The sequence below is a fragment of the Lepisosteus oculatus genome, chromosome 4, assembly GCF_040954835.1.
Source record: "Lepisosteus oculatus isolate fLepOcu1 chromosome 4, fLepOcu1.hap2, whole genome shotgun sequence".
Lineage (NCBI taxonomy): Eukaryota > Metazoa > Chordata > Actinopteri > Semionotiformes > Lepisosteidae > Lepisosteus > Lepisosteus oculatus.
In genome coordinates this window covers 50,060,784-50,074,992 of record NC_090699.1, presented here as the reverse complement: position 1 = coordinate 50,074,992, position 14,209 = coordinate 50,060,784, and the positions used below count along the sequence as shown (strand labels likewise).

At 35.4% G+C, this 14,209-nt stretch overlaps 1 protein-coding gene across 9 annotated transcripts in view; it reads right to left on the bottom strand.

The window, feature by feature from the left end:
* tafa1 (TAFA chemokine like family member 1) overlaps nucleotides 1-12,459 on the bottom strand; it is a 176,519-nt gene extending 164,060 nt beyond the window's left edge. For 6 of the 9 annotated variants that reach the window (XR_001478409.2, XR_001478410.2, XM_015347100.2 and 3 more), the window contains exons 1-2: nucleotides 11,957-12,453; nucleotides 8,400-8,537 (exon numbers count right to left, since the gene is read on the bottom strand). Coding sequence is in view for 5 of the 9 variants with exons in the window: in XM_015347100.2 (XP_015202586.1) it covers nucleotides 8,400-8,537; nucleotides 11,957-11,999 (181 nt within the window). In the remaining 4 variants the exon portion in view is untranslated. Of the gene's footprint in view, nucleotides 1-8,399; nucleotides 8,538-11,956 lie in introns of all 9 variants that reach the window. The other 3 variants (XR_011189474.1, XM_069189353.1, XR_001478411.2) reach the window with 2 other exon arrangements.
* Between the last annotated feature and the right edge of the window lie 1,750 nt (nucleotides 12,460-14,209).

The window sequence follows — 14,209 nt, the reverse complement described above, 5'->3', positions numbered from 1 at the left end:
ACAAGTAAATTGAGAAAGATGTTTCATTCTGGGAAAAATATAATTCCCAACCATAGCCAATACTGTATGTGAGATGCACATTTTAACGATGTCTAGTCTCTGGATTCCCTATCTGTAATAATGAGACACTGTAGACAAGACAAATTGAGTTAGAATCTTTCAATTAAAATGCCCCCCCCCAAAGCCACTTCAGTGATCAAACAAGTAATCATTTGAATCATCATCTTCAACAGGATGAAAGACACTCAAGGAAAAATGAGTTTTAACCATTTAACTTCCAAAACACTTTTTGAAGTTTGAGGGAAGCAACGCATCGGAAATATTTATTTCAACTGTGAATAAATGACAGACAAATCAAAATGTAAAAATGTACAGCAAATACATTCTATTTTATTTATAAAGGTATAGTCGTATTGCCTAATTTCAATAATGTATGGTCATAGTTTTAATGCTTTCATTTTTACAACGGCTGAAGCTGCAAATATATATATATTTCATTGCATTATGTGATTTATGAGAGAGAGGTTCAAAACCAAAGGGAATGAGTATGGAGAAGTACAAATGAGCACTATAAATATTTTACGAGTATACCTTGAACAAGGTGCTGAGGGAAATCAATAGACACCCAAGGCAATACTTCAATTTTTCTATGAATTGTTCCATCTGTTTTGGTTGGTAGGCTTTTCAATTAAAACTATTCTGAAGTTGTACTGAGAATAAAATATTGTGTATACCCTGTAGTGCATTTTATATATAAATAGAAAGAATAAACATAATTGCAAATAGACCATCCTGAACTCAAATATTTGTCCCAGCACAGAGCGCACCAGTTACTTCTAATCGTATGGTGCACTTTCACATTTTCAGTTCAAATAGACATTAAGTTAAACTGTATTACATTAATTTTGTTTTCTTTAATGGTAAACCATTTCTGATGATTTTCTGTAGAACAAGAAAGTTTGAAACAATAACACTAGGAGTGTATTGTTACCACTCTATATTAGTTTGCAGAAATGTGGTCTGAATTGAAATTTGACTTTCTGTGGTCAATGATATTGATCTACAGTACATCTGCAGTGTCTTAATTTCAAGATTAGTTCAGAGTCTAAGCTCTTGTGGTCTATAGTGCTTGGTTTTCTGATTTGTGGGAGTAAAATAGGGTACCGTCTGGACAAGACCCAGTCATTGCAAGGTAGACACACACACAAAAACACCACCATGCACACATTAACACCTAGGGCCAATATTCTCAGAAGCCAATTTACCTACCTATACACTATGCTTTTAATAATAATAATAATAATAATAATAATAATAATAATAATAATAATAATAATAATAATAATAATAATTGCTTACACCTATATAGCAGTTTCTCAACACTTCACTTCATTTAGAGGTCATGGAAACTCCCCTCCACCACCACTGATGTGCAGTATCCACCTGGATGCTGTGGGAGGAAACCAGAGCACCCAGAGAGAAACCACACAACACAAGGAGAACATGCAAATTCCACACATATAGCACCTCAGGTCTGGAATTGAACACAGGGCTCCAGCGCTGTAAGTCAGCTATGTTAACCACTGTGCCACCCATACTGCAATGTCTTACATTATAAAAGAAAAACAATTAAATGTATTTAAACAACACATGTCTTGTTCATGTTACAAAAACATAGAAATGTATATTGACTTCCACACTGCGTTAACAATGCATTTAGAAAGGCTCTTTCAATACACAAATTACATGTTTGTCTTCTAGATAATCAATACTCAAACTTCAGTCCACACTGGCATTTGTTCTATGAACGCAGCTTGAAGCACCGTCAACGTTCCATCACAGAAGTACTATTTGTGTTCAAAAGAAAAAACAAAACCTTTCTTAAGCTGGGAGTTTGTTTTTTTTAACAAAAACAATATTTCCCAGGAAATGACAGTTTAAATTTAAGGATTTAAAAATCCCAAGGTGCTTGGAATTCTTTTAGGATCATTTATCTTGCAGCTGTTGTGCTAAGATAGGTAAATATTTAAGGTAAAATATTTAATAATATTTTTTTTTAAAGAATGCTAACACTACAGGCAAGATATTAACTTCTTATTGAGTTTTAAACCATTGCCAGAGACGTGAGATATACAATAGTTATAACCAGTAGTTATAAGCATGACCTACTTTTTTATGTCAATATTGTGATGTGTCAGGTGAATATCATGAAATGAAATTACATCCTAATAAAGAAATTCTACGTCTTCTATCTTATGTAGTTACACATTTCACTTGTTTTTTTATAAATAGAAGGAATGTATTCCTTAAGATTTTAATTATCTGTTGTGTTGCAACTATGACCATGCAAACTGCAATAACTTTGAAGTGTTTAGAAGAAAGCATGTAACAATTCTCATGCTCCAATTTATAGATACTATACAGTAGTTAAAAAAGGCTTTAGTCAGCAGTTTTTGTGTTTTAAGAAAAATATATAAAATATAGATGGTACAGATCCATGCCATAAATAGTACCCTAATAGGATTCTTCATCTTTTCCAATGACTGATTCTACTATCGCAGAGACATTTAAGTGCATTAATCCATGACAAATTGTTTCATCTGATCCATGACAAATTGTCTGAATGCCAGATAGAGTGGAGGAGATCGAAATGTGTGAGAAAATCGTGTACAGCACAAAAATGATCATCACTTTATTGTACAGTTTTAAAAGGTTGCTTTGATTAGCTCAAAGGGCAAATGGAACAAGAAACCTGACTGAAGTTTTTTTGTGTCCCTATGGTTTTGTTCATAATTGAAAGAAAAAGCATTTCTAGCTTCTAGAACTACAGTACGTAATTTAGTATTCAATGCACTTAGAGATTGGTTTGATTTTTCTGTAAAAAATAGCCCAAAAAACTCTAATAGAGCTTGTTAATTGCGATGAAAAAACAAATCTGTTTGTGTCATTTGTTAAAAAATAATAGGTACATTTTTATAGTCATCTCACTTAATCAACCATTCATTATCATAATTAATTGTTTATTTATTAACATATTTTGAAAAATTGCTGAAAAACAAGTGCCTGTGAAACAGCTTTGCCAACAGGATAAACTGTTTTTATCCAATTAACTAAACTCTGATTTGTTTCCATTAATACAAGTGAGCATAATCTAATTTGTTTTGAATGCCACTTCTGTTATAATTAGTTCCAACAAATAAAATGGGTTTTAAATTAGTCTGATTTATAACAACAGTGTAGTTATTTTTGTGGCAACACAGATTGTTGTGGTTCTAGTTTTTTAAGCATCATGTATAGCTATTAAGACATTGAGTATAACAAAAAGCTAAGGCAGATACTGTAAGACCAACCACAAACTGTGTCTAATGTACATTTCAATTGTCTGAAATACAGAATACAAAAAAGATTAGGCTCAGATAATGCATAGTATAGTATTGAATCAAGAACAGGGTGTTTCTGTGCATATATGCTAGAGAATTCAACCATAGCAGACTGTCAATTCCAAATGGTATCTTATCTATGGAAACAGATTTTACATAAAAAATCCTAATAAATTCTTGGTGAAAAATTGCGGGTGACGTGCTGCATAGGATTTTGTCTACATATTTTCTGTACATATTGTTTGAGTGATATGACAAAGAAAAAAAAATGTTTGTCCGATTACTTAAAACACAAAATACACAGACTCAATTCTGTCTTAACTATGCGTTGGAAGGACAATTTACTGTAGAATGGTTATGCACAGACCTCACTGTGTTTTTCAATGCTTGACAGTCTTTACAAACTGATGCTCAAAAACAATACTATTACTTGCAACTGTTTGCTTCTGAGAGTTGAGATCCAAAGTTTTAGCCAAAGATTTGTATATATTTCATTACTTTAGACAACACTCCCTCCGCAGTTAACCTCTTTGTCTGTGTTGAAGGCAGCTATCAGAACCATGGACAGCAACACTGACATGCGTGAAATACTGTACAGTTAAACAATTATGCCAGTTCTCAAATGATTTACCAGAAAAGACAGCCTAATTTCTGGCGAAAATAAGTCAGTGTATGACAGTGTAGCACCAAATCCTATCCATAGTAATTTGTAATCATTTACAGTAAGTAGTTAAATAAAGTGCAAGCTCTTTTCATTTTATTTTGGGTAGGGTTTATTGGGAGGTTGCGTGGTATATTTTACAAATAACCCACATTATTGCCATGTCATCTGCTTTTGAAAAATAATGATTGATTCTTAAAATTTACTCAAACCTTTTTTTCTGAAATTAACGGTAGTGTACAGTAGATACTAGTAGTATAGAATACAAAATTCTTAGTAGTCTTAAGTATGGAGCTTGATATAAGGGCATCTTTTCACTGAAGCACAGGAAGCTGGCTATTCTGAACATACCCAACTACAGATGATTAAATCATGTTGGCATTCCTCTATTTACATAATAATTGGTCCTCAGGGGGTGCTAGCATTATTGCTATTTTTTGAAGGAGATGAACAGTATACACTTGATCAATAAAGTCACCCACTTTAATTTAAATGTGCAATAATTCAAAAGTACAAAGTGACTTAATATACCGAACTTTTTCTATTTAACATTTGTAAATCTCAGCATTTCATGTACTTAATGTGTTCTACAAAGCACCAGATTGATTGCAGGTCCTCATAATCTGAATTCTCTGCCGTAAAATTATTCATTCTGCTTTAATCCTGAGTCACTGGCTTCAATCAGGAGATCAATGGACTATCACTAGCACCAAGCTAACAGTGCAAATCATGGCCTGTCCACTCTAATACCCCAGCCAATTCAACAACTGCAAAACATTCAACATAAGAAATGTCTCACTGTCAGATATGCATACAGTCACCTCCGTTTATATTAGCTTGTAATGTATTAGATTCATCTTAAACCCAATCAAACCACCCCCAATACCTTAACTGAACAGGACATATAACACAGCTAGGAAGAAAGGAAGGAAGTAATTTTCATATGTTATACCATTTAAGGATTGATATTTAAATCAGTAAAGACGGTTTAGATGTTTTTGCTTTTGAAAGGCATCTACTGGCCTCTATTCCTATTACTAGTATAGATGATAATAATGATATTGTAAAATGCCTTGACATCTCTTCTGAAGCAATCATGATAAATGCATACTTTATGTGCTAATGCAAAATGCCACAACAGGTAAGCTTAAATTGTTAATAACATTAGTAATAGCATCTTAATGAATGCCGTGTATTGTGTGTCATTTCAACAACTTCAACATTTCAACAATAGCAGATTTTTATATAAAACATGTGCATGAGCAATATGTAAAATACATTGCAGTCAACTTCAGTTCTGTTCTGAAAATAAACACTGATCCTGGAGATATACCCATAATCAATCAGAACATGTCTATATTTAAGAAAAATAGACAACAGTGCTGAATTTAGTTAAAAAAATAAACATGAGCTGTTGCACTCGATTCTGTTACTCTTTTGAACAGAAAAGGATAGATCTTGTACTGTACCTCAGTGATTAAGAATCTAGAACGTTATAGGGAAGATGTTCAGAATATGGCCATTAGATGGGATTACGTCCATGTTTTTCCACAGAATAGTTATCGGGCTGCATTTCAGGGGAAAGCATTAAATATTGATAGCCCTGTAGATGAGTGTTTTGACCCTGTGTAACTAACTCAGGTACAATCTGAAAATCTCAGCACAGGTTTTCTCTGAAAAGTCCTCATTGGCTTTCAATAGGCAGGTGCAGAGTGATGTGAATGAGACTTGCGTCATGTCAAATTCCGCTCATCTGTCAATGTAGTGGATTATTTCTTGAGAGACTAGAATTGGCTGCCTGGAATCAGAACACCATCAATCTTACTAGTGCAGGGTGCAGGGAACCTGCCTGGCAGAGGCTCATGGGAGAAAGCAGTGCTGTTTTGGAGCAGGTGATGAAGCAGCTGTAAAACCTTTACTCAATCTGTATCACAGACCTGACTAAAATATGTCATTTTTTAACATTTTTTTCCCACATATTTAGTATGCACACGGTGTCTGATCTGCTCCTGTTTCATAATGCAGGCAATTTTTCAAACTTGAAATTTGATCTTTTTCCACCCCTTCCCCCACTTTATTTTGTGGTTTGTCTCATTTCTTGTTCTTATCATTATTATTGCTTTTGAGTAGCTTTGGGAGCTTGAAAGTGAAGTTCTCACTCTTTCTTGAATTGTTTATAAAATTAAGACCTAACTATAGGTCTAATTTTCCAAATTAAGCACATTATCTCCAGCATGGGAAGAGCAAAAAACTACTAGAAGGCCTGTGAAATGGAAGAATATCCTCAAATTTAAAAAAAGAAGCCATGTTAATTAAAATATTTATCACAGCATTTCAATTCTGGGAAAGTAGTTCTGGTTAGATCAGTTAACAAAACTGGAACTGACTCAAATTGCTTTTAGCTTTTTCTTTGAAGAAATACAGAGCCCACAGATGGATGCTTCACAACAAAGGGTACATGGAAAATACCCAGGTTTTTTCCTGCAAGTAAAGAGATGATACTTCACCTCATTCTGGCTGCTTATATGGGGACCATCAACCCGAATACTTGCCTTTTATCCAGGTAGTTGCAATTGTATCTTAAGATCCTGATGAAACATCTTATTAATGAGATGGGACAGTATATTTTCTTCCTCTATTTCAAATATATTCTGAAAAGGATTAGCTTTCTTAGAATGTAAGATTAACTTATTTCTCCTTTTGCAGTTGTGCCTGTATGTACAGTGGGCTCTGAGTCCCTGTTTCCCAGTTTTTTCCCTGGGAGTCTTGTCTGGTTATTTTTTGTCCTTAACAACTAGCTTTCAGCTGTCATTTGCATTAATGGAAATAAATAGTTCTAATCTATAAACTGTCTAGTTTTTGAGCTCCTTGAGGTTGAATTCTGTTTTGCTGGCCTTTTGCATAATGCAAAAGACACTGACTGTAGGGCATACAGTTTCATGTACAGTGCTGGCACCAAAAGCTTCCAAGCATGAAAGGCCTGGAAGCGCAATTTTATTTTTTTTCATTGTTTCTCTTCTCACACCCCTACCTCTGCTAAGAACCATCAGTAAGACTATTGTGCTTCCATTTAAATAGCAGGCTTATAACTCAGTGCTTAAACTGCATAGTGCTTTTTGGCCCACATAATACCTTTCTGTAACAGGTCTATTCTGCAATTTCCTTATTTTGTGCATGGTATATAACAGATGTTTGTATGGTAACGGAAATGTCACTCAGAAAAAAAATCTCTGTATATGACTATGCACATCTAATACAATAAGAATAGCAAAAACAGACTGTTGACATTTCATTGATGTTGTAACTGAAACTTAGACATTAATTTTGAGCACGTTTTAAGATTGTTTAAGATAACCCATTTCCCACCGGAGTAACAAAGCAGCTTGGAATGGCTTATTGTGCACCACAAGCGTATATCATTTACTTTTTACACTGTTGATTATATTAAGCCAACCAAACCAGAATAGGTATCTCTTTGGACTTCCATTTCTATCTCATTCCAGTTTAATTACTTTTCCATTACAGTAAGACGAGAATGTTCTTTCCAGCTATACAACAGTAACACTTAATGGAAGCTCTTTACTGTAGTCCGGGAGGGATAACGACAACCAATTCACTATTGCCCAGCTGTTCCAAATTGTAACAGATCACCAATGTCATGTTTCAAAAGCGTTTTTGTGTATATCATACACAAATCCCCTTTTTCACATTTTGTCTCCTGCATCCCATCTTAACCTCTTTAGCTGCCTATGGTTCTCTTTACTCTGCGGGTGCTTCACCCTTCTGGTCCTCTGGCCAGTGGGGTGGACCTCAGTTAAACAGGTACAGTAAGACTGAATCTCACTATCTCCTCAAAGATATCTAATTTTTAGGTGTTGTTATCCTTCTTGAAGGTTTATAATTCTTTTCAGAATTCTCAACATCTCTATTCATTGAGCTTGGGGTTGGTTAAATGACTGCCCTCTTACTAGCGAGTGCGGGATTGTTTTAAATTGTGAATAAAATAAAATGATTGATCTAATTTGCTCTTGGTACAGACAAAAACCTTACGCATCTTCTAAAGGGAAAGAGAAAAGTGTCAAGTTACAGTATTTTTCCAAGCACTCATAAAAAATTTCAAAGTGGAGGCAAAGCTTGAAATGACAACTCCATTCTTATCAAGGTCCAAATGTGGAAATGTTTGATCCACATATGGAAAATGGAAATATTTTCTTTTTTTAAGACAGATTTTCAAAGTTCAAAAGAAATGTTTAGAGAAGTAAAGAAACCACAAGCAAGAAGGCATTGGTGATCATTGATATGGCACAAAGAAATGGGGGTGACTGAGGAAAAAGAGAGTAGAATAAAAAAATATGTACCTAGGATCTGGATGGCACTCCTACCTGGCCTGGGTAGGTGGTGCTGCTGTATGGTGTCGTAAAAGCTCGCTTGACAGAGCAGCATGGCTCCTGCACTAATCCACATACACAGGAACCAGGACATTGCAGGGTAATTCTCTAAAAGGATAAAAAATATCAATACTAATAAATATGCTGCTAATAATACATACGCACATCAAGTTTGTCCACCAGTTATCTGTGGCAACGACACTATCTTGTTTGAAATGAGAGCTAGTATATTTATGAAACCAGATCTTTCGAAGTTAGCTCTGATCAAGTGTGCAGTATGTGGCACAAGGCTTCAGAAAACTTCAGTCATTTATTACGATTTGAAGACTTAACATGAGTGTCAGTCCAGGAGGATCATTTTGTATTCAGCGCAAAGTAAAAAGAAGATCAGAAAAAAAAAATGAAATGGTGTCTTTGACATTTTTTAGAAAATTTGCTCATTAAGTAAAAAAGATGCATGAGAATTTATGAATGTGGCCCAGTGGACACTATCTTTCACATACTGTACAGTAAGTCTCTGATATTGCACTTACAGTAGTTGTAATTAAAGCGCCTATTTTACAGTCTCTTTACTCTCTGCAATGCAATGCTTCATTTTTTATATGGTAGAGATCGTTTAAAAATATAAAATTTCATAGCTAGAGATGAAATGTGCTATACGTATTTTGAGTAATCTGTTAGGGTTATGAGCGTCAGTACGTGCAGATTTATTTTAGGAAAGTTCTCATGAAGTGCGTGAAATACCTTAAAAATGCTAATACTTTTACTAGCTGTTTGGTAATAAGAGCAGAATAAATGCCACAGACTGACATGTCATACAGTACATAGATACTGTCTTTGTGGAAGACAGCTGCTAAAATGTTGAAATATTAATCCTTTTTCCATTTAATTATTTTAAGGACATCTCTATGCCACAAAATTAGCATGGTGTTGTCAAATCAATTATTTTTGTGACAATGCAGCTGCTTATTTAGTACTGTATATGAAATGCATATCAAAACTCCTACACACATTTGATAATTAACTTGTTTTCTGTAAAGATGGGATTAATTGGGTGAATAGTGTTAATGTATTACCCACTCAACTCAATGAAGTGTCTCTTATTGAGGTGATAAAGAACGTAAGCCTAGTCCTCATTCTGAGATCGTTTTTGCTTAGCATCTATTTTAATTAAAAAATGTGGTGTCCTCAGTCATGTTTATTGCTGAATCTGATGGTGACAAAAATGGAATTATGCCTTGCACAAGTTGTCCCCGACCTATCACAGTTTGCATTTGTGCCATTTTGATACTATTACAGTATATAAACATTTCCATTGTATTTTAAGATTACCAGTGTTAAATTGATACATACTGTATAATTAGTCTTTTTTTAAAGAAGAATACCAATTTGATTTATGCTTTTAATATTATAACTCGGATTTAAACTTCTGACATGTTAAACCTCTGTCATTTCTCTATTTTTTTAATTATGTTTTGCCTTTAATATTTGTAGCATTATTAGCAGTACTTTTTGCATTCTTAAGGGAACAGAGTTTTTCAGAGCAGGTTGGAGTTACATTTTTCAGTAATTATACATGGGTAATGGCAGAATCTACTTTAAAACAAAGTAACTCTTTACTAGAGAGAACAAGGACAACAATGCAGTTTAAAAATCAATAAACTACTGAACACTTGCTATTCACTTTCAGCGATGATGAGCCAACGTTTTTTTTTTTAAAGAAGTGATCTTGAATGAGTGGGTCAATTACGAGCCATAAACATCATCCTGTGACAAAGCACTCTCATTTTGTGAAGCACAGTATTGAATTCGAAAAGAATCTCCCTATACCCTCACATGACATTGAAACTACTATGTATGAATATGCACGGTCTAAAATTAAGCATATAATTATTAAAGGCTCATAGTAATCCCCCCTGTAACACTAAATCCTTTCAGTGCTACAGTTTTGTGGAAATGCATATGATTCCCTAAGGAGCTCTTTCAGTGCATCGCATTTCTCACTGGCAAACTGCCTTCATCATGAAAAACTTCCTTTCTCTTCCCAATGAAAAAATTAAATTTAGAATTTTTTTATCTATCCAACAGCGGACTGACCATTTGTTTAATTGTATTTTTATTTAAGTGTCTAACTGCACGGTAATCTGTATTTCTGAAGTATGAAATAACAAGCAAAGAATCAGACCTAATATGCATTTAAAAAAAATAGCCATGTGTTTACAGGGTCGTGCATAGGAAAGGACAGCTAAATTACAGTATTTCCTAAGTTATGCTCCATGTAATTTGAACTGTTCAGACAGCAATGCAATGTTGACACTCATCAAAATAAACACACACCATTTGATTGTTTTTTGATAAATTCCTAGTTAAGTGGCATGTCTTGTGTCGGTTTTGCAAATTTGCAGATCTATTTAATGGTCCATTTTGTTCCTGTTCTGCCACCTAATTAGTACATTGATTTATCTTTCTGTGCTCATTACACAAATTGCAATGACGTCTGTTTTTTTATGGAGGTCTCATTTCTCACGTGCTGTTTGTCCAGCGCAATAGCAATTGTTCCTCTTTGCTTTGATCATTGTTCTTTCATCTCAGTCTGAAAATAAATCTATATTGCATACTCTTTTTGCCACATTTTATATTGTGAAAACATGACAGAAAGATCATATAATATAAAAAGAGAAACTATATTCCTAAGCTGATGTTTTGGTATGAAAACTGTTGACCACATAAGTTTTCAATCTTTAATTAAGTAGTATGAACTACTGATAGAAAAATTAATGTTCAACGAAATACATTTCAAAAATATCTGATGACTTTAAAAAAGAAATAGATTCAGTTATATTTTGTTTGCTCTTAAAGCATCTCTGTTCTAAGTATTTGGCAGAAGAATGAACATAAAGTATTGATTTGGAACTTTTTTAGTTTAAACTAGTTTTCCAAAAGGTAACAAACGTAAGTATAATGAATTAAGAAAACAAACTTAAAAAGTCACAACAACTGGCCTGTAGCAGGATGTTCTCAAAAATGTATTATGTCAGTTAGTGAAAAATAGACGAGAAAGAAGGGACATTTTTTATTAAGCCTTTAAGTGAAACAATAACATTGAGAAAATTGGGTCTTGAGCCTCATATAACTCCTTAGAGTAACTTTTGCATTTCCTTACCTTGCATTTCTACAGTATATTGAAACAAAAGAAAATAATCTGTTCCTCATTAAATAGTCTCCTTTAACGCTGTCCTCTATTAAAGTACAGATTTTTACAATGCTAAATCCTATCAGATCCCCCTTGTGTTTCTTACTGGTGTTGAGATGTCACAATCATAACTAAATCTCTTCGGCATTGTACAGTACTTCATTCAGATCAAGGGGATAATGACCAGTTTTAGTTAGGTCAAAGATTAGAGCTTGCTTTGAATCCTAACACTTAACCCTGGCAACCTAGACATGCAGTTCCAATTATTAGCTGAAAAGATTTACACCCTAAATGAGCTTAAAAAGACTCAAATCGCGGAGACCAAAGCTCTTACCTGAGTAATCCAGCCAGTAGCAAAGAGCCCTATTAGTGTTCATCCAAAAGATTTAACACATTGTCTTAAATCCATCCATTCCACGGCAGGGATTCCGATAAGTTCCTAGAATAATCTACGCAAACAAGGATTAGGAAAAACTCTTTTGTCCCCTTCTTCTCTTCAGCTCCAATCCTGCGTGCAGAGTGAATGAAATATCAGTGCTGAGATGCACTGTCAGAAAGTAGCCTGGATTTAAGGGGTGGAAACCTTGTCATTTCACCTTTAAATCATCTCACGGCATCACCTCTTTACCAGAGGGGACCCTTGAAGTGATCTTGAGTTAATTTGCAGCCTCGCATTTACTTAAAGACGAGGATCAATCCCTGTTTAATGACAGACCAGCCTTCCCTTCAGTTCATTCCTCCCATTGAAAAAGCTGCTTTAAGCACCAGCTCTATCTCCTTTAGAATGTACTAAGTAGTGTGTGTATTTCAATAGACCCTTACTGGAGCGGTATCACATGTCTTAAAGCTAGACTGCCCACTATTACAGAGCAACTACATTGTATAATGAAGCTTAGTTATTAACCCTTTGACAAAATCAGCAGGAATGATGCGGAACACATTAAGGAGGGCACACGGAGGGGGTGTGAGAAGAGGCAGAGGGGTGGGGGGGGGTGTCTCTATAGTACTTACTAAAAATGCCTTGCTGTTTCACTGCAATGTAAAGATCTGACTTGAGCAACATTAATTAAAAAGAGTCAATATGCTTTCAGTGCAAGGATGAAATTCATAAAAAATGCAGCAGGCTATTGTTCTGCCCATTGTACCTTAATGCCTATTTGTTTTAATGCAGAATTCTTGTGTCTATCTAATATCTCTATAGCAAAGTTCCTTTGGTGATGCTAGAGAAAAAAAAGAGTGGCAAACATTCCCTCTATTTTTTTGCAACAAATTAGAGCCACTACTACACTATAAATCACAGTGTTGTTTCTTTTCTTTTTTAATGGACGGCAAAGGAGAGATTGCACCAAATCTAGATCACTTCCACTACCTTACCTGTATTTATTCACTTGGAGTACCATTATATTACGAGGCAGTAAATTCCGATTATTCATCCTGACATTAGGAATTGCAAAATAAAACAGATCACCTTACAGTATGGCTCATATCACTGAATCCCCTAGAATAAATATTTGCTGAATGAGTAATGAAGGTAAATTTAGTATAAAAGTGAGAAATTTGCCTGTTCTTTTTTTGTTTCTGAAGGTGGTTGAGTGGGTTGGGGATGCTTCTCAATGGAAAAGGCACCTAAATGCTTGTTTCACAAGCAGCGTTGTGCATGTGAAAAAAATACCCTGCATTTTGTTTTAAAGCCTTTATTTGCCTTGCATGGTTATGTTTTTATGGAGTTCTGAGCTATAAAATAGGTGTGGCAAATGTACTGCCGCAAATAGCTGGGGCATATTTATTATTCTCTCAGTATTTTCATATAAAAGGAAGGAGGCAAAGGTTGTTTTTGCAGCTCAGATTCGTGAGTTATGTTCTATCTGAACCAACATGATACAAAAACCTGGGTGGTGGTATACTGATCTCTGCTGGGTTTCACTGCACCTGAGGTCTGTATTACATAATTAAACCCTTTTACTTATCTAATTGTCTAATTAATTGCTTAACTAATCAGCTCCTAAACTGTTGGAAATTTCAGGTTACCCATAGATTTTTCAAAGATAACGTGAACTAGGTTAGTGTCTTTCAGGACCCAATGCAGGACCCTATGTCTTTCAGGACCCTATGAAGACAACACAATCCGGAAGGGAGTGAGAAAACACGGGGAAAAAAGACTAGGATAGGGGCTGGAAGAAGAACAGGGGGCGTGTCCAAGGTGTGCTGGTGTTTCGGGGTGGGGTGGGGTGGGGGGGTGTCCAGGGCAAACAAGTCCAAAGGGAGTCCATGAGAATAACCCGAGTAAGCCAATGTCCAATGCCGGGTGATCCATCCTGACACAGACGAACAAAGTTAAAAGCTGGAGCGGGATCCAGCCAAGGGTCGGGGGAATAAAAGGGGGGTAACGGGGCCAGGCGCTCCCAGTCCTGGACCCAGATGGTCAGGACAACGTTGTGAAGCCTATGCCGTCGAGTCGCTCCTGGACTCGCGGGTAGGCAGGCTTCTGGGCGTCCATCTTCCAAAGCTGAGTCCAGATTGGCAGGAGATCAAGAACAGATAAGGAAGGGCTGGAGTGTCCTTAAGAGGAGGGGTTTACAATCGTGAC